Genomic DNA, 19,593 nt, shown 5'->3' with positions numbered 1-19,593 from the left:
TTGGACATGGTGAAGAGTATCGCTTGTTCCAAAACAGACGGCGTAAAGGTTCAAGTCATGTTGGGGAATCATCAAGTTAGCAATTTAAATTACTTATGAAAGTTATGTTTACGCATGTATTATTGATTTATACAGGTTAATCACTCTATAATATACAGAATAAAATTAAGAATAGAATGACAAACTTTGAGGTTTATCCTCGATACTGTCCTTTTCAAGGGTTCTCTCGCGCATGTCTTCAGTTGATGCTGCGCTGGTATCATGAATATAATGTCCTAAATAACTGTAGGAAGTGTCTCTTGTAAATTTACTGTTAAATTTCATTGAAGGATCTCGGACCAGTCTTGTTCCTTTCGTAATGTGAGCTTGTGGTACTATTGTGTTTCGATACATGCTGTCAGATACTTTGCTAATATCGAAATAATCTAGTTTGCTAGGCGAAATCCACATAGCATCGCCATCTGAATCAAATTGTTCATTTTGCTTCCCTTGCTTAGATTGCGCGTACGTACCAGGTGTTAACTCTGTTGAATCGTTGGGAAGTTTGTAAAAGAGAGGTTCTACGATTTGTTCTGAATTCGTTGCAGTTTGGCCAATTGTTACCGTCCTAGGGTCTGTATCTGCTTCTGACATTCCCACACTAGTATTTTCGGTTCCATTGAAACTCATGTGGAAAGTACTAAAATCTAATTCGTCCAGAATCTCTTTATTGCCTTGCGAACCATCGTCATTATTTTTTGCAATTGTCGATGTATTTGACTCATTGGCTTCATTGCACTCAGTTGATTCTTCATTAATATCACTTACTTCACCGTTGGCAGGTAACGTTGCATTGTCCATTTGAGTATCAATAAACCCATCAATGGAACTTCTTGTACTACGGTATACGTCTGTACTATCGCAATCCTGGGGATCAACCATAGGGGTGAAATAATTTGAACTAAACAAATCCTCTTGAGACGTTATGCTTAATTCAACCAACCTTGTTGTGTCTTTTCTAAAACTTGAATTGTTTGACGCATCAGTTGCTACACTACGTGTATCAGATATTTTATGATGGAATTCCTCTTTGTTCAACATTTTGACTGGAGATGTCTTTGTCACAACAAATTTTGATCTTCTTTTCTCAGAAATTACCGTTGCTTGACGGTTATTTTGAGAGCGTTGATTACTTCTTAATTGGATTTCAGCAGAACTTAGTATTTGAGATTGTTCTGTTTCTACGTCTGATGTGTTATGTTCAGATTCAGGTGTTGAAACTCCAACCGCACTTTTGTCTCTTGCCATTTTCAATGGAATATCTGAAGCTATTAAGCTGTTGTCAGGTTGAAGGGTTGAAGCCACTTGCAGTTCCTCATGTTCGTCTTTTTCGGCCATTGATCGCAGATTGTATGGCTTTATTTCCTTATCAAACCTTCTTCTATCCTTATTATTTTCCACAGAAGACGCTAGTCGAGAAATAGGTCTTATTTGATACTTTTCATTTAGTGATCTTTCTGTAGGTATCCTCTTCCAGTTTCCGCATTCATCTTCCTCATCTAACACTAATCTCATGCTACCAAATAATTCAACAAAAGAAGGGGACCTACCAAATTGTACCTTGGAAAATCTAAAGTTAGGGTTTTGAGGAGGTAGCAAAGTGTCCTCAGAGAAAGTTGAGGGTGGTGAACGTTCTGTAGTGTTATCAAAGTTATTGGCTATTTCATTAGTTACTGCTGATTGGGTGCGAACAGACTTGTTTTCTTTCAAATATTGAGAAGTCCTATTCGTTCCATTATCATCAACGTTCTTGCTCTGTTTTGGCGAGAGCAGCTCCCCATATAAATCATCAGAAAATAAATTTGATACCCTTTTAGTTGGACGAGAATGACCATCATTTGAAGCGCCGGTTAAGCCTCGGCCTTGTTGAGATCTAACTCTTGTGTTTTCGAAAACATTGGCTTTAGTCACCGTAATAGATCCATGGACCTCGCGAATTTCCGTGCTTTCATCAGATTCGACTATTAGTTTTTGGCTTTGTTCTGATGCTGGACGACGGATGACCGAAGAAAAACGTTTTTCATTTGCACTGCCTTTAATAGTACTATGTTGCTTAATGTTATCCATACTGCTTTGTTTATTGGTCATTTTTGTTCGAGACTTCGTTCTTTTCTTATGGAATAACCCAACTAGTTTATAAAATAAAGCGGTTATCTTTGGCCTTTGTTTATGTGGTGTCAATTGTGTATCTTGAAGCATATAATCTGATTCTAGAGAGGACGATTTGTCCTTTGAATCAGAATCTTCTAGGTCTTTTTCCTTTCTTCGTAATATCTCCTCGATAGTAGACTTGTCTTCTGCAGTTTCATCATTTTCTAATGCATCGGAATCCTTGTCAACTAACAAGGACTTCTGATTATTTGCATCTCTGGCTTGAAGGCTACTAATATGATCGCTAACAATGGTTAAAAATAAGCACTCGTTCTGCAACAATAACTTTGAGAAAAGTTTTTTGTCCTTCGAAGAGAGGTAATGAGAATAGAATACTTTAATTTCTTTCAAAATATAAGGCACAATTTTCTCGATGTGTAATAAACATGATGCGGTTTTACCATGTTGAAGCTTAGTGAATTCAACAAAGTTATCGTCCCTTAGTTTAGCAAATAATCCGCATTTGGTTTCCAACTGCTGTAATAATGTGGTGGAAGGTGAAATGTTTAAGAATAATGTGATTTTTGATTTGATGTTTTCTTTTCTGTAAGCGTCAATTTCATGTGCAGTAGAGTACAGTTTAAAAGAGTTCATATCATGCCTGAAAAGATGGAATGCGGTATTCTTTTCCAAAATCTTCGCCTTTGTACAAAGGTCAGCTACATTCCGTGGATCTGCAGAGGAAGAAGCAAACTTATATGCAAAAAACCTAGGGTTCTGGTCGGTTTTTATAACGTCAAATCTAATCATATTCTCATTGTAAATTGATGCTGAAATTTCATCAATATAGCAGTGGAACTTGACATGCAGCTGTGGAATTTTTGGTGGTAATGGAACTTCGTTTATTAAAGAATTCATTAAGACAACAGAAAGTAGAGGTTTATTGGAACCAGTTAGATAGTACGAATCCGCGTTTAGAACATTTAGGAAGACAATGTAATCACTAAATATTACCAAGATGTCTCTCTTGGCATCATTGTTAGCATGTACCACGTCATATACTCCCACAACGCGTCTTTTCAACCACCTATACTGTAATTCGGCAGGCCATCCTTTAGCTAATTCTGTAAGTATCCTTCCAGATGGTGTAAACACTCGATTATTATAAGATGCTTCATCAGGCTCAGACCGTCCAAAAGCGTCAACAACTTCACATATGGATGTGTAGTGCTTCAAAGCCTCTTCTTTAGTTTCCTTGGTGGGCCATTCCTTTGATTCATACAACCTGTCCAATATCAGCTTCAATTTCATTAATTTTTCTTGTGGACCACGCATCAACGAGTCTAACCTTGTTTCGGTGTAAATATTAGGCTCTGGTATATTATCAGCGAATTTCCTCATTAGTATTTTGACATCTTTTGTAAAGTGTTTCGTAGCAGCTTCATGTCTGGCATAAGCTTTATAAAAGTATGGAATAGTCATACTGCAAGCTCTTAGTACCTCTGAAGATCCAAAGGCAACAGCAGCTTTGAGTGCGTCCAAATATATGCAGTTAATCCTAGTAACTTCATCTATGGTAGGTGGGAACAGTTTATTCAGCCTGGCGGTCGTCAAGCCATCTATTTGACTGTTTAGGACACTAATTCTCAAAGGTATTAGAAATTTCTGCAAGAATTCCACCAAAGAGAGCGTAAAACTTGTCTGAACCCTCAGTAATTCTTCGCAAATTGATGTTATAAGCATATTATCGTCGTTTACACTCAAACTCTTTTCAGGTGGTCTATAGTTTGTTTCCGTATGCTCCGGTGAATATTCTGTTAATGGATCAAACAACTGGTCCAATTGCTCGCCCAATTGATATACTAACATGTTATTCGCATCATTAGAAGTTGGAGAATTCTTATAAACAACGTCTAGCATCATAGACTGTACCTTACGAGACTGCAGAACACCCAGACGCAGCAAGCTTTCGGCTAATTTCCTCGCCATCCTGCCATCCAATTCCTCGCACGCATTTGCCAAATCCCCAGCCGTCGTCTGATCATATTCATATTCTGGGCTCTCATTAATCCTATCAATTACATCGGGGCTTAACACCGTGTATTTCTTTAGCAATCCCACTGCAAGGCATCTTCTTACGTCTTCAACCCTATACTCTGAGCTCAGATTCTCAATGGCGGGATAAAATCTTGATTTCTCGGAAATATCAATGTTCTCAATTTGCATTACACCTAGCTTATCAATAAAAATACAACTTACCTTGCCAGTACTTGGCTCTTTGTAAACACAAGCTAAAAACCAACCCCATAGTAGCTTGTCCTCGCCGCGGAAGAGACTTGAAGTCTCGAATATTTCTAGCCATTCATCATAACTATGTTCAGTTATCTTACTTTTATGGTGATATTCTACAATACAATCCGAGACCGGTATAAAATCTTCCATTAGACTATTTTTAGTGTACATAGATTGTTTTGAAATTGGTGATTGAGCATGAATAGAACTTCTTGGATTCACCCCATCCGATTCTGAAGCCATTTTCTTTGATAAACACTTTCCTTAACACCTATTAATATATGGTTCTAGCAGCACAGTATAACCTTTGTTAAACTAATTTTGATATCTTTGCATTGGTACTCAGTTATTTATTTACGCGATTTTAGATGTTTATCTTTTTTAACCGATTGGAACAATAGAAAAAAGAAACGATTTTAAATGTAACCATTGCTTTAAGATTCATCCTAAACTGTCCCCATTAATGGTCAAAGCAAAGTATAAGTGCGGTGATCAAGAACTTTGGAGTATGCCTACTGTTGATTTATATACTGTGCTAGAAAATAAGCCGAATCATAAGCTTTTAAAGCTTACTCCGGAGTTATTAGAGGCATTTAAAAACGGCGATGTGACGTTTAAGGCGATGGACATGAACAGTGAAGTCGTGCTATGTTCGAAAGATAAGACTTGGGCTGTGAGACAGAAGAACCACTCTAATACTGTGATGCTTATGAAGGAATTAGACGTGAAAAATAGAGCTCAAGGTGAGGAATATGATGTAAATGGTAGGATGAAGCCTTCACCGCAAAGTTACTTGGCGTATTCAAGACAGAAATTTGAACTAGAACCTAAGATTATTAAGGGCAGAATTGCGGTTGGTAGATTGCCTATATATCATGGAGAACAAGATTTTCCAGTGGGACAGGGGAATTGCGTTATGATGGATGAATTTAAGCGCTGTTCGCCGTGTTCAGAAAAAGAGTTCGATGCCAGCTGGTACAAGCTGAGAGGTTGTACTGTGAATGGATACGCGTGTATTCTATCAGAAGACTTGTTATCGCGGGCGCTTCATATTACATTGATGAGTGTGCTTGCAGAATCGATGGCAATTGAGAATATAGGTCTAGATGAAATCCATGATACCATTACAAAGGACCTAACGGAAGGGTTGGCGCACAATCCCTACTGTAAGGAGGTCATACGCACGGTACTCTGCAAGTTTGGAGAGCCATGTCAAGGAGAAAATGGTCGGTATGGCTTGCATTTGGGTCGGATTTCCCAGTGGTATGGGATCTGCGCGCTAAGGAAGTTTGCGTTTCGTGAACCCGTCCTGGAGGAAGAGTTCATGATCAAATGGAAGTCTCTGTTTCCGCCCTTCTTTCAATGCGATATTGATCTAGATCTACTCTGCGGAGAGTTTGCGCGTCCTGGAGCGAATACAGTACAGTATCTACCCAAGGACACGCTACCCGTTAATGCCAAGGATCGCTTTAAGCAACTTTTTAAGATCCAGCGATCCTGGAACCTAGAACACATTGTCCCCTTCATAGAAGATCTCAATACCAGAGGTATAAACATCGAATCTTTTGTGATGAAGTATGCGCGTAGGAAAAAGCAAGGTAAGACTGTTATTGTTACAGCCCGGTAAAATTACCGGTATATATATACGAGACACTACTTACAACCAACATATGGTTACTGAAGAAGGGAGTGAACAGTTTCATAGACACCTAGGAACACTGCACCGCCAAGACTGATCCACATTGTCCTAGGACCAATGCCATTCAGGAACACTAGGGCTCCTTCTTCCCTATAGACTTGCATCGCCAATTTCAGCATGGGCACTGATCTATGGTGTAGCATCATTCTCGTTTTCAGGACATCAATTGGAGTTGTGGCTGCTGCTGCAACACCACCAGCCACACTTCCACAGATACCACATTGCCAAGGCGTGATTTCTTTCTTACCCAAGTGCTTTGCCCACTGTTTTTTCAACTGCTCATACAACGGAAACTGAATGCATGTGAATGGAATCTCACGCATAATGGTAGTCCACCATCCACGGTACAGGTTTCGCCTGATTCCCTCACCATTCTCATTGCGCAGGAGCGCTTGGAGCGTCTTAATGGAAGAGTTACTCTTATGTGTCTGTGTTCTCTGCTTGACAACTTCAGCCGGAACCCGGACTAAACATGCACTAATTTCTCCCAGAGAAGATGACAACATATGAGTCACAACATCTGACATCTCCTCGTTTCCTAACTGATCTAGTATAACAGGCTTTAGGTAACTTTTCATCGAATCGTACGTAACGAAGAACAGCGATGCGCTGGGCGCACTAGCTACCACAGCAGAACCCAGCCCTCGGTAAATTCCGGAATAGCCTCCATTAGCAAAGAAACCACCTTTAGCTTGTAGTCTTGTTTTAAGAGTGTCTATAGGGAAGAATACAAGATCTGTACATGTACCGGTAGCTGCACCACTTATTAGGGATGCTACAAACGCCGATGAATCCATTAATTTAAAGTCAGCTGTTCACGTATAAATCTTGAATTGCCGGTAAAAGCTTTATAAAGCTTTACTGCGCCCCAATGATGTTCCTAAATCACTTACAAGCACCAATCTGCCCGTTAACGCCCAGTTTACACTGTTTATTCGTATATATTTAATAAGCTGAAATTCGTTATATGAAAAAACTTATAACCAAGCTCCATAACATAGCCTTTTAAGATTGGTCATCAATAATAAAGACAAAGAACCATAGTCATTAGTTCACTAATACATACTTAACACTTCGGATCATTGATACATTATGTTAAGGAGTATTTTTAACCGGTCTTTGCTACGGCAGCCACATTCTTTTACCAAGAGCAGAGCATTACTCATTAGCGCGCATCGCGGGTATGCAACAACGAAAGTTGAAAGAGGTATAGAGTTAGAAACACATACGGATATCCAAGGTGCTTCTGTATCTGAAACTCAAGAGCAGAGTGGTATAGCGGCTGGTTCGTCTTTGGAACCTGGAAACACAGTATTGAAACATGCTTATCAGCAAATTGAAGGGCATGGTACAAGACCTATATATCTTGATATGCAAGCTACGACTCCTACTGATCCACGTGTTTTAGATACTATGCTAAAGTTCTTTACTGGGTTATACGGTAATCCTCATTCTAATACTCATAGTTATGGATGGGAGACAAATCAGCAAATCGAAATTGCCCGCCAAAATGTGGCTAGTGTTATAAATGCAGACCCTAAGGAGATCATTTTCACCTCAGGTGCCACAGAATCAAATAATATGGCTCTAAAAGGTGTGTCAAGGTTTTATAAGAAGTCTAAAAACCACATTATAACTACCCGTACTGAACACAAGTGTGTGTTAGAGGCCGCTCGGTCAATGAAAAAAGAGGGAATTGAAGTTACATTTTTAGGCGTTGACAATGAAGGTTTGATCAATTTGAAGGAATTGGAGGAGGCCATTACTCCTGAAACATGCCTTGTCTCTGTTATGGCTGTTAACAATGAAATTGGAGTTGTCCAGCCCATCAAAGAAATCGGTGAGATTTGTAAGAAACATAAGGTATACTTCCATACAGACGCTGCGCAGGCTTACGGAAAAATCCCGATCGATGTTAAAGATATGCATATAGACTTAATGTCTATCTCATCTCATAAGGTATATGGTCCTAAGGGTATTGGTGCTTTGTATGTCAGAAGAAGACCCAGAGTTAGACTAGAACCAATTCTTTCTGGTGGAGGTCAAGAACGTGGTCTACGTTCTGGCACCTTGGCCCCTGCTTTGGTAGCTGGCTTTGGTGAAGCTGCAAGATTAATGAAAGAAGAATACGATTACGATTCTGCCCACATTCGTTATTTATCTGATAAGTTAAAGAATGGTTTGCTTGCTGTTGAACATACTACTTTGAATGGATCTGCAGATCGCAGATATCCTGGTTGTATAAACGTTTCGTTTGCTCATATCGAAGGTGAATCTCTACTCATGGCGTTACGTGACGTTGCATTAAGTTCTGGTTCTGCCTGTACTTCAGCATCTTTAGAGCCATCATATGTGTTACACGCCCTTGGGAAAAACGATGTTTTAGCTCACTCGTCTATTAGATTTGGTATCGGTAGGTTCACTACTGAAGATGAAGTTGACTATGTTATAAAAGCCATTACAGAGCGCGTACAGTTTTTGCGTGAACTATCGCCACTTTGGGAAATGGTCAAGAGCGGTCTCGATCTCGATTCTGTTGAATGGTCTGGCCATTAAGCCTGTAAGATTCGCAAAGTTGTCAAAGTTGAGTTCTTGCAAAAATATTTAAGGTGTCATATAAGTAAATTTTGTATATTTTTTGAGTGAAGACACATTGTTATATTGTTTTACTAATTTGATAAAATCCGCTTGACGGCTTCTGCAACCGCATCTCCGACCTCAGAGGTCGAACTAGAGCCGTGTAAGTCAGAGGTTTTGATTCCGGAATCAATGGCTTCTTTTACAGCCTCTTCAATTGCCTGCCCTTCCTTAGACATTCCAAGGGAGTATTTCAACATCATTGCTGCAGACAAGATACAAGCAACTGGGTTGACCTTACCACGGGGCAAGTCTGGAGCAGAGCCATGGCATGGCTCGTAAAGTCCAAATGCTTCACCTTTGTCTGGTAAGCTTGACAAAGACGCGGATGGCAACAATCCAATAGAACCTGGAATCACTGACGCTTCGTCTGAGAGAATATCCCCAAACATGTTGCTAGTGACAACGATACCATTGAAAACACGAGGGGACTTAACAAGCAACATTGCAGCGGAGTCCACCAACTGGTGGTGAAGCGTTACCTGAGGGAACTCCTTGCTGAAAAGCGCGTCCATTGTTTTCCGCCATAAACGTGACGAAGCTAAGACATTAGCCTTGTCAACAGAATGCACAGCAAGTGGTGGGTCATGCTGTAAAGCAAGGTAACCGGCCATCCGGCCAATGCGCTCAATTTCAGGAATTGAATAGGACTCCGTATCCCATGCAACCCCATCGCCTGACTCCTCTTGACGTTCTCCGAAATATATCCCGCCAACTAATTCCCTCACTACAGTAAAGTCTGCGCCCCGCACCAGATCTGCTTTTAATGGAGAAAGATCAACAAGAGATTCCGAAGGGAAAGAGCAAGGACGAAGATTGGCATACAATCCCAACTCCTTTCTCAATTGTAAGAGTCCCTGTTCGGGGCGAACGCTTCCAACGCCCCATTCAGGCCCTCCGACGGCTCCTAATAATACCGCATCCGCAGTCTTCACAGCTTCTAGTGAAGCCTCTGGAAGCGGCTTTCCAGTTGCTGTAATAGCCGCCCCACCAACCAATTGGTGCTCAAATGTAAGTTTCTTGTCAGCTGACAAGTCACTAACGACCTTTAAAACCTTAACAGCTTCAGCAACCACTTCAGGACCTACGTGGTCCCCAGGGAGCAATACAATTTTCTTCGACGATCCCATTATTGTCTGGCCTGTTTTAGGACTCCCCTCAATTATTTGATTTCTTGGCTGCCGTTAAGTATTAAGTTATGACTAATAAAACAATAAGAATGTCCGAAACACGCTGATGCAGATCCGGACAGAACAAGGCCTAAATTTATAAGCTTGTTTATTATATGGTGTAATGTACAGATATAAAGCTCCACTAGTTTAATTTCTCTATTAAAGCATCAATATCTACCTGAATGACAGGCGCAGTTGCCGCATTTGACAGAGGCCTGCTTTTAGACTGTGTTTCACGTTGCTTTACTTTTTGTAGCTTGCTCATAGCATTAAAGCCGCTCACTTCACGGTTAAGTTTAATTGGCAGTAGGAAAAAACTACACTTAGCGAACGAGTCTCCAAGAGTGGCAATTTCATGGATAATATCTGCTAAACATATGATACCTTCATCACCCAATTTTTCTTCAATGATATTGTTATCATTTAATATAATTTCCTTTGGTTGTTCCTCACCTGGTGCTTGATACAAAATCCTGGCACGCTTCTGTATTAGCGCACGAATCGAGGCAGGGGACGGTGTTCCAACAACCACATATGGAGAAATAAGCTTGAGCAGAATGTAGGAGTGGGCAGTCAGTTTGAGAAAGATACCGGTGTTTAGTTCCAACAGACGCAGCATAGTTAGGATCTTGAATGCTTTTTGGGGGATCTTAACCGCCGTAGGGCCCTTAACACGCACAACAAACAAAAGTTTCTCCTCTCCATTATATGGAATCTTAGTGCGCACCAGCCCCTCATCTTCGTCATCGTACTCGGCATCTGGGTTCTCCCTCACGTCTAGGATATAGTCGCCTCTGGTTACATTGCCGTCACGTGCTTTGCTGCGTGCCAACTTCGATACACGCTTGATACGCTCTTTTTCACGTTCTGTGGCCAGCGTCGTTGCCACAATGCTCTCTGGTCTTACAAAGCGATTCTTGGCTGCCCGCTTTTGGCGCTGCTCTGCTGCCTTCCGCTTCCTTGCAAGTTCCTGCTTCTCGACTCTGGTTCTGTCAGCGTTTCTACGCTTCCGCAAAAGTACCTCAGGGTTACTGTTTAGTTCTTCCACCATTATGGTTATACTTTTCTGCTAGATGTTCCTATCAGCCTGCAGTGTGCTTAACTATACTCTTCTCAACGTCGATGCGATGATCTTGAAGCAGGCTCGCAGGGAAAATTTTCATAGAGGCAAATTTCTTTTTGTCACGTGTAAGTCACGTGAAAGCACGTCATGTGGATGTCACATGTTTAGTTTAAATTTGGATAGCTCCTGCATAGGAAAGAAAAGCCTGGAGCATAATGCCCTCCGGTGGCCCGTTGAGGCTGCGATTGAATCTGAAGAGGGCTAGTAATTCTGTTACCGATATTGTATCAGGCTAAGGGCTACCTATGGCGAAGTCAACGGTTAAGCAATTGAGATCCGATGAACAGCTGATAAGGATTAAGAGTGGAGAGATGTGGTACACGTGTGCAAGAATGTTTGCCAAGAATTTAGGGCTTTGAGCTGTTTTTGGACCAGCATACGTACCGCGCGGGGACTAAGGTTTGAGACGTTTTCTTTTCTTTTTAAAACTTTTTTTCGCAATGCTTATACTTCACCGTTCAGAAATATGTATACGGTGAGCTGAGATTATTAATAGGAAGCCCCGGCTGAAATTTAGAAAAAAGTATAACTCACTGAGCTGGGCTGACGTGAGTGACATTGTTTGAGAAATTCCGTGTGCGAGCTGTAGTTGGGATCGACTGTGGGGCAATAGATCTGGAGGTTTTTGTATTTTCTAGCTGCTAAGTTTAAAGGCTTCGTCTGTTTATAAATCGGTCTAACGAAGCGTGTGATAAACGCGATTGATCAGTGAACATGGATCAGACAGGTCAGGATCAGTGGCTCAATGCGAGCGTTCTAGGGAGGGGTAATTCTAATGCGCCGGCAGATGCTCAGATGGGCGCAGCGCGCGCAGCAATGATTGTGGGGTCGACAGTACCAACAACAACTACTTCAGCTGTGACTAATTCTGGTCAAGCTGGGAGTCCTGAACTCTTGGCTCCAGATGGACATAGTTATCTTGTTCAAGGGCCAGGAGCAAGCCATATTGGTGGCGGGGGGGTTGAAGAAGGTGTAAGCCAGCACCTTGTGCAACAACACCCGTTGCTTGGCGCTGGCGGTCACCCACCTAGCTTGCAACTATCCCCGCAGGGATATTTTGCGAATACTCTTCCTCCAATTGGGGGCAAGATAGCAGAACAGCAGCATTTTCAAGCCCAACATCAACATTTTCAACATATGCATGACCTTCATCGCAAAAGGAAACAGCATCAACTAATGCTGCAACAGCAGATCCAACGTGCAAAAAAGCAGAAGATAATTGAGCCGGTATCGCAAGCGCGGGAAACGCACGAAGTCACTTCACGGCGAGCCACTCAAGAAAATATCATTCGACTTGTTGCTCTTCGTAATAGGGATAAACCACTTGTTGAATACGCTTCCACTGTTAGAGCTGCAGAAGTGGAAGTATTGAATATGGATCCTTCCACGCATTCTAAGTCAGATATCCAAGCTGCGGAACAGCACCGCGAGCGTGAGCGTCAAGTATATGCTCTAATATGGCTCATTAACAGCTGCGTTCCTGATGCAGAGTCTTATGTTCCAAGGGGCAGAATATTTGCTCAATATGCAGCCTCTTGTGCTTCTCATAATCTCAAGCCTTTATCCCAGGCCACATTGGGCAAATTGATTCGATCACTCTTCCCTCATTTGAAGACTAGGCGGTTAGGCATGAGGGGCCAATCAAAATACCATTACTGCGGCTTGACATTAGTTTCATCTTTGCTTCCAGAAGATGTTACGGCTACGGGGACTCCAATTTCTGCTAGTATAAGCACCCCGGTCGCAGCTATAAGCAGGAATAACTCATTTAATAGTACGACTACTTTAGATACCGATGTTATGCCGGAAACGCGTGGTAGCGTTGGCGGCAGTGATAGCAACAGTGTTACTATGCCTACACCATCACCAGCAGAACTCAGCCAGACAGCGGTCTCGGAGGGAAATAGCGAATGCGGGAATAAGAACAATATTTTGGGTTTAGTTGGTGTTTGTGATACGTTGAAGTTTATTGATAATTTTTTTTCACGTACATGTGAGATGAAGGTGGAATTGCCATTGGCGCTTCCCTCAATCACTCCATTTTTACCTTCTAACGTAGATCCAGATATTGCTTCGTCTGTGGAATCTCTGTACAAGGTTTTTTGCAACCAACTATTCGAGAATATAAGATTCATGAAATTTGATGACCTGCATTCTACTTTCAAATCGTTCTCTTCGGGCTCAATTTCTCCTCAAATGTACAATTTATTCATCTCTGAAGAATTGTATGAGTGGATAGAACGCTCAGACATCATCACATATAGAGCTTTGGCAAAAATGCTTTCCAGCTTGATCGTAGAGTTTGACGAAATTCCCGACATTGTGTTAGATAAATTATCTCATTTCTCAAGGACTTACTTGGACTTGGTATCTAAATCCACAATTGACCTGCCACTGCCGGTTGTTACCAACAAGAAAAGAATTGTGACGCAATTTACACAGCTGGTGAAACGATTGATAAAGTTGATTGACACAGGTAAAAATGCAGCTAAACTTTTAGCTTTGGACCAAACCCGGCAAAGTATGCGTCAAGATTGGGAGAGATATGTTAATATAGAAGAACATCTTGCGTCCGAGTTGTCACACTTTCAAGAGCATTATTCTACGATAAGAAGTCAAACTATGCATTTCATACAAAATGACTTACTAGGCTTGCTGGAACAAGAAAGATTACAGGTTGAAGGCAATGTTTCAAACGGAACTTTCCTAATCAACTTTGCGAAGAAACTGAGTACTCTTTTACAATGCTGGAACCATTTTCCTGGAAGACTTGTCGCATTAAGCTTTGTAGGTCTCACAACTTCTACTTTAAGAGAACTATCTTTTCACAATGCAGAAAGTTTCGGTGCCTGGTGGATTTTCAAGTCTTTCATTGATGAATGGGTCTACTGGTATGGCGAAGTCGGTTGTTTCTTGGAGTAAGTGTCCGCTCAATTATTATCGATCTTGCATCCTATTACTATTAATTCCGTCTCCACATATATTATATATCTGTGCACATATTCAACCGCGTATATTGTATTATATTAACAAATAGGACACTTCTTAATTGAACTAAGTACTGGGTTAACCCATAGAATATATATACATTACACGTCGTTAAGTGCCACACAAACTGCACCCTTATGATGACCTCCGTATTGTCTAACGATTTCCCTTGTTGAAAGATCCCAAAGCCTAACGTAATGGTCAGAGCAAGCTGTGACCAAGTAGGCGCTGTCTGCGCTAAAAGCACAGTCCCAAACCCATCGAGAGTGTGCATCTAACGTAGTTTCTAACTGAAAGTCATCCCTAATATTCCATACCCTAGCTGTGTGATCTGCCGAACAAGTGGCGAGGTGTTTTACGTCCGCCGATAATAAAACCCTCGTTATATACTTGGTATGCGACCTGAACTTCGTCACAGGCTTTAAACTTGCAGAATCTGTATGATTCGGCATTTTCCACACGTAACAGTTTCCTTTATTATTACCCGCTACCAGCATAGATCCATCACTAGCGATTGACAACGATTGCAGTGGCGTATCATCTTCTAACGCTAGTTGGTGGGTACACTGATTCTCTCCTAGATCCCAAATTTTGATGTTTCCGTCCTGGTCGCAAGAAATAAGCTCACCTTGGTTGGGATGGATAACCACCTCATTAACTGGTGCATTATGCTTGTAATTACGTTGCACCGAGGGAGAACGAACGTCCCATACTTTAATAGTACCGTCTTCACTTGATGAAACCATCCATTTATTATCTTGCTGGAAAGTTATCGACGTTACGTTACCTCGATGACCCTCGAATGAAATGACGGGATTAGGATTCGTAGTCCTAATATCGTAAAGCCTCACATGCAGGTGACCAGCTGCTGCTAAATATTTCTTATCCGTCGTTATCTCCAACCTATTTACTTGTGAATCCGCATGTTGTATAGTTCGTGAGCAAACGCCCGTCAATGCCTCCCAAAATCGAATTGTATGGTCATACCCTGCAGAAGCAAGTATCACAGACATAGCTTGATTCGACCCAATACTTTGGAAAGTTGTGCTTTGTTTTCGTTGTTTGTTGACAATGTTAGATTAGGCGAATGTTTAGTATTATAGTATGTTTTCCCGCCTAACTTAATAACAAACAACATGAATGAAACACATGCTCTCAGAGAAAGCAGATATATTTAAGCTGTATATAATGCGTGCTACCTTCTAGATACCTTATTGTGACTGCTGTAACTGAATAGCTCTACTATGATGTTATCACGTGATCTCTGTTCCTTGGCGAAGGTTTGCCGGAGAGGATCTTGGCCGATTTATCAGTATCTAAATAAAAGGGAAAGGGCATTCCATTGGATTTGGTAGGTAATTTAGACTATGTCTTTTAAGCTTGCCGTCTGTTAACTGATGCTAATTTAAGAAACTTACGACATGCAAAATTATTTCACCAATTTCGCAGTTAAAAGTAGGTCTACAGATACTAATATTCAAATAGCACTGATACCGCAGTACTATGCAGAGAGTTGGAGTGTTTGAATGGCTAACTAAAGTAACTCCTCACAGTTAATTACCTAATATAACGACACACTACAAGTAGATGTTAGTGTATATTTTTAGTAGATTCGGTATTAACGTCAAGAATGCTTACGTAATTATGAACAATAGTAAAGCCTGGCCCTACCCCAAGGTTCCGCCCAACTATACCCATCACATAGTGTTGTGAGCACTATTCAGAGTCCTAGGAACTCACTCACTTCTTAATCTACTGTTCCTGCTACATAGTTATCATCAACGTATTACTCTAATACAAAGCCATCTATTTATTACTAGGACGCGACCATAAATGTTCCAGAACGTTTCAATTTTAGTGTAGATGGTTACCGAGAGTGGATAAATGATATCTACTACAATTACTTCTATTAAAAGGTATAATTTATCATAGGCAGCTTGATTCTTAAAATGATTAGCTAACCGACGCTTACAGTTCCGGCTTCTAGAAATTTTCTGCCTCATCTCGCATGTCAAGAAAGACAAACTGTATTCAGGGACAATAAGACATCAAAGGTAATTTCATCTCTAACAGCTATTAGTTTTTCGCTATGTCTCAAACATCAGAAGCCAAGGTAGAAGAGCTCTTTTCCGATTTTGAGGATGATGTTAAACCGAAGTCTAGTGAAGTCTTCTTAGGTTTTGTCGATGCTGCTATTAAGGCTTCTGATGATATAACAATTCAAGATACTTTTATTGGTGGTGAACCAGTTTGGTTACATGAAGACTCTATTCCAGATGAAAAACTTTTACAATGCGGGACCTGTAAATCTACTAAGAATATGATGCTTCTTTTACAAGCTTTTGCTCCTGTGGATCCTGAACAGGTGGAAAAAGTATGCGAAAGAAAGAACTTGCAGTTGACAACGGATAAGTACATTGATTCGAGTCTAGATCGTGTGTTATATGTGTTTATCTGTAGGAATTGTGGGAAGAAAGGAAGTTCAGTTAAGTGTATACGAGGAGTTAGATTACCAACATCCAATAGCGCAAGAGATGAGCTAAACAAAATATTAGAGACTCCAACAGAAAGAAAAGACTTTAATATTAATCCATTTGATATTCAAAATTCAGATAATCAAACCAATGTTTTCTCTGCTAATCCTTTTGCCCCTGCTTCTAGTACATCCGACGAGAATCCCTTCAGTAGTGGAATTACGAACAATGTAGTTGAAGCAAAGACAGAAGTTATGAAACCTAGTACTGCGAGGAAATTGCATGATGCAAAACCAGATAAAATATTTGACAAGTCAAAGGCTTTTGCAGGTTTTTTCCTTTTTGTTGACGAGGAGTCTTTCAAAAATACTCCAGACCATTTAAAGTTACCAAAAAACATCAAGATAGATAAATCTTCTTTAGATCTCTCAGTGGAAACAGAAGAACCTGAAAAAACCGCTGTCAAGTTGGATCCAAATACAGAAAGGTTATCGAAGTTCTTGGACGACGAAGTATTCCAAAAGTTTCAAGAAGTGGTAGGCTACAATCCATCCCAGGTTCTAAGATACGAACTTGGAGGCGATCCATTGTACTACTCTCGTGTTGCAAAGAAGTATGAGGACGTATTGCCGGCTCCTAGTTTTAATCCATCTTCAAGACGGGTTTTTGAAATGCAATTGATGCCAAAGATGATTTTAGATTTAGAAGATGAGGTATCAATTAAAGATGGTATGGACTGGGGAACTATTATGGTTTTTACTGATGTTGAAAACTGGGTTCCTGAGTTTGATGAGCATGGAGTTGGATATGTGGAGGAGTGTGTGAGGGTACAATGGGAATCTGAGAAATAAACCAAAATCACACTATCAAGAATTAAGATGAAGGAAATTACTGAAATTATAGAACTCTAAATACAGGAGAATATCACACTTTATTTACATGGTAACTTAATTATTATAAATGTCGTTGTATAGGAACCTTTTCATATATCACAATTTTATCTCCAACACTATATCCATCAAAATTGTTTCTTAAGGTTATTCCACATTGGCTACCTCTTATAACCTCTGAAGGATTGATCTTGTTTTGCCTCAAAGACATAACCTTGTCATTATATATAACTTCTTCTGAGGGGCCGTGAAGGACTTTTATCAATGAATTTCTAGCCAGTTTACCACTTAAGACTTGACAGCCTGCAATATTCAAAAATTTATTTTTCAGCTTCATCTTGAACAACTCTTTAATCGTAGCCATACCTATAATCTTCTCTTCGTATATTGGTTCTAAGTTGTCGACAAGAATTTTAGTGACATCTTCAATCAAATTGTATATGACATTGTACTCCCTGATTTCAATATTTCCTTTATTTTTTAATACGGTATTCGGTATGGAACCGAGATTAAAGCAAAGGATTATAGCATTTGAAACCTTTGCAAGCTCAATATCATTTTCGCTTGGAATACCAACAGAAGATTCAACTACATGGCAAACAACTTCATTGTTACCCAGGTGAGCTATACTTTCAACAATAGCTTCCGCAGAACCAGATAAATCTGCTTTGACAATAAAATTAACTTTTTTGGGTCCGTCTTGCTCATCTTTATCCTCCTTTTCTTCATTTATCCCCAGTTTTTCTGATTCTATCCTGTTCAATTTTTCTGCTATCTTAACATTTCTTTCAAGATTCAATAGAGCTTCTCTTTTGCCAATCCACTCCTTTGCGACTTTGATATTCTCTACTTCAATTACTTCTGAACCAACATCAGGTAAGTCTTTCCATCCTGAAATCTCCGCAATCGCAGATGGTCCTGCAGTTTTAATCTGCTTGCCGTTTTCATCACGCATCATTCTAATCCTGCAGCATAAGTTGCCACATATTACATAACTGCCTGTCCTCAATTCCCCATTTTTGACCAGCACTCTGCATAGGGCTCCAGATCCTTTAGTAATTTCACTTTCTAAAACCCAGGCCTCAGCCTTGGTTATCGGACTAACAGCTGCATTCAATGCCATTGTATCACTCAATGCTATAATACTTTCCTCTAATAAATCCATATTTTCACCTGTAACTGCACTCACGGGAACAACCTGAACATTACCACCTGCAGATTCAACTTCAATATTGTGATTCATTAAATCACGTTCCACCCTTTCTATGGCAGCTTTTTTATCTTTCTCCGAATGAAATTTATCTATCTTCGTAATAGCTACAATTAGTTCATTTCCCGAGGCTTTCGTATGCTTGATGGCTTCAATCGTTTGGGGCATAATAGAGTCCTCCGAAGACACAACCAAAACAATGATATCGGTTATATTAGCGCCCCTTGCTCTCATCTTAAGGAATGCAGCATGGCCTGGCGTATCTAGAAAGGTTATTTTCCGTCTTGAAATTGGTGCAATAACTTGAAATGCACCTATTTTCTGTGTTATACCACCGCTTTCTTGAGCAGCAATCGTTGATTTACGTAAATAATCCAGAATTGTAGTCTTCCCATGATCAACATGTCCCATGATAGTCACAACTGGAGGCCTATGTTCTAGATCTTCAGGGTCTATAGGCGTCTTCAAAAAATCATAAATGTCATCAGACGTATAATAACTTCTTTTGATGGCGGGTATTTGATAATTATATTTTTCCAATAAGGGTATAAGAGTATCACGTAAAATCATATAGTCACTTGAAACATTGAGACAACCCATGTTTTTCAATACTTTGGTTAATTCATTTCGTTTTATTTTTAACATGTCAGACAAATGCTTCACCGAAATAGCGGGCGGTATTGGAAATGGGAATGGTTTAAGTTGACCGTGTTTAGAGCCAGGAATTAGAGATGGTTTATTTTTGGAGGAGGTTTTTATCGTCCTTATACTTAAATGTGATACAATAGGCATCACCGTAAAAGTACTCCGCAGTTGGAAGTACTTCGAATAAGTCCTTGGATGAAACAGTAACTTCTTACTATACATGTTAGACAATATTCGGAAGTATATGTCTCCTGGTAGTGTTATATTTAGTGTTAATTCTAAGATCAATCGATGTTTTATGAAGAGAGTAGCCAGAATATCTAAATGAAAAAT

General features: G+C 40.2%; 10 protein-coding genes across 10 annotated transcripts; 4 read left to right on the top strand and 6 right to left on the bottom strand.

The window, feature by feature from the left end:
* Positions 1-165: 165 nt before the first annotated feature.
* BUD3 (Bud3p) lies at positions 166-4,665 on the bottom strand (the record flags this gene model as incomplete). The annotated part of the gene is made up of 1 exon (XM_018131088.1): positions 166-4,665. The coding sequence occupies one exon, from the start codon at positions 4,663-4,665 to the stop codon at positions 166-168; it is 4,500 nt and encodes a 1,499-aa protein (XP_017987024.1).
* Positions 4,666-4,885: 220 nt separating this feature from the next.
* DCC1 (Dcc1p) lies at positions 4,886-6,049 on the top strand (the record flags this gene model as incomplete). The annotated part of the gene is made up of 1 exon (XM_018131089.1): positions 4,886-6,049. One exon carries the CDS (start codon positions 4,886-4,888, stop codon positions 6,047-6,049), a length of 1,164 nt encoding a protein of 387 aa, XP_017987023.1.
* A 47-nt stretch (positions 6,050-6,096) lies between these two features.
* Positions 6,097-6,918, bottom strand: PET8 (Pet8p; the record flags this gene model as incomplete). Its single annotated transcript, XM_018131090.1, has 1 exon — positions 6,097-6,918. The coding sequence occupies one exon, from the start codon at positions 6,916-6,918 to the stop codon at positions 6,097-6,099; it is 822 nt and encodes a 273-aa protein (XP_017987022.1).
* Positions 6,919-7,213: 295 nt separating this feature from the next.
* On the top strand, positions 7,214-8,677 carry NFS1 (cysteine desulfurase; the record flags this gene model as incomplete). The annotated part of the gene is made up of 1 exon (XM_018131091.1): positions 7,214-8,677. One exon carries the CDS (start codon positions 7,214-7,216, stop codon positions 8,675-8,677), a length of 1,464 nt encoding a protein of 487 aa, XP_017987021.1.
* Positions 8,678-8,790: 113 nt separating this feature from the next.
* On the bottom strand, positions 8,791-9,888 carry LEU2 (3-isopropylmalate dehydrogenase; the record flags this gene model as incomplete). The annotated part of the gene is made up of 1 exon (XM_018131092.1): positions 8,791-9,888. The coding sequence occupies one exon, from the start codon at positions 9,886-9,888 to the stop codon at positions 8,791-8,793; it is 1,098 nt and encodes a 365-aa protein (XP_017987020.1).
* Positions 9,889-10,072: 184 nt separating this feature from the next.
* RLP7 (Rlp7p) lies at positions 10,073-10,981 on the bottom strand (the record flags this gene model as incomplete). Its single annotated transcript, XM_018131093.1, has 1 exon — positions 10,073-10,981. The coding sequence occupies one exon, from the start codon at positions 10,979-10,981 to the stop codon at positions 10,073-10,075; it is 909 nt and encodes a 302-aa protein (XP_017987019.1).
* Positions 10,982-11,767: 786 nt separating this feature from the next.
* On the top strand, positions 11,768-13,975 carry RFX1 (Rfx1p; the record flags this gene model as incomplete). The annotated part of the gene is made up of 1 exon (XM_018131094.1): positions 11,768-13,975. One exon carries the CDS (start codon positions 11,768-11,770, stop codon positions 13,973-13,975), a length of 2,208 nt encoding a protein of 735 aa, XP_017987018.1.
* A 167-nt stretch (positions 13,976-14,142) lies between these two features.
* On the bottom strand, positions 14,143-15,054 carry LST8 (TOR complex subunit LST8; the record flags this gene model as incomplete). Its single annotated transcript, XM_018131095.1, has 1 exon — positions 14,143-15,054. One exon carries the CDS (start codon positions 15,052-15,054, stop codon positions 14,143-14,145), a length of 912 nt encoding a protein of 303 aa, XP_017987017.1.
* A 1,076-nt stretch (positions 15,055-16,130) lies between these two features.
* TSR4 (small subunit rRNA maturation protein TSR4) lies at positions 16,131-17,366 on the top strand (the record flags this gene model as incomplete). Its single annotated transcript, XM_018131096.1, has 1 exon — positions 16,131-17,366. The coding sequence occupies one exon, from the start codon at positions 16,131-16,133 to the stop codon at positions 17,364-17,366; it is 1,236 nt and encodes a 411-aa protein (XP_017987016.1).
* A 103-nt stretch (positions 17,367-17,469) lies between these two features.
* Positions 17,470-19,482, bottom strand: IFM1 (translation initiation factor 2; the record flags this gene model as incomplete). Its single annotated transcript, XM_018131097.1, has 1 exon — positions 17,470-19,482. The coding sequence occupies one exon, from the start codon at positions 19,480-19,482 to the stop codon at positions 17,470-17,472; it is 2,013 nt and encodes a 670-aa protein (XP_017987015.1).
* Between the last annotated feature and the right edge of the window lie 111 nt (positions 19,483-19,593).

The sequence above is a fragment of the Eremothecium sinecaudum genome, chromosome III, assembly GCF_001548555.1.
Source record: "Eremothecium sinecaudum strain ATCC 58844 chromosome III, complete sequence".
NCBI classification, from domain to species: domain Eukaryota; kingdom Fungi; phylum Ascomycota; class Saccharomycetes; order Saccharomycetales; family Saccharomycetaceae; genus Eremothecium; species Eremothecium sinecaudum.
This window is presented reverse-complemented; position numbering and strand designations above follow the sequence as displayed.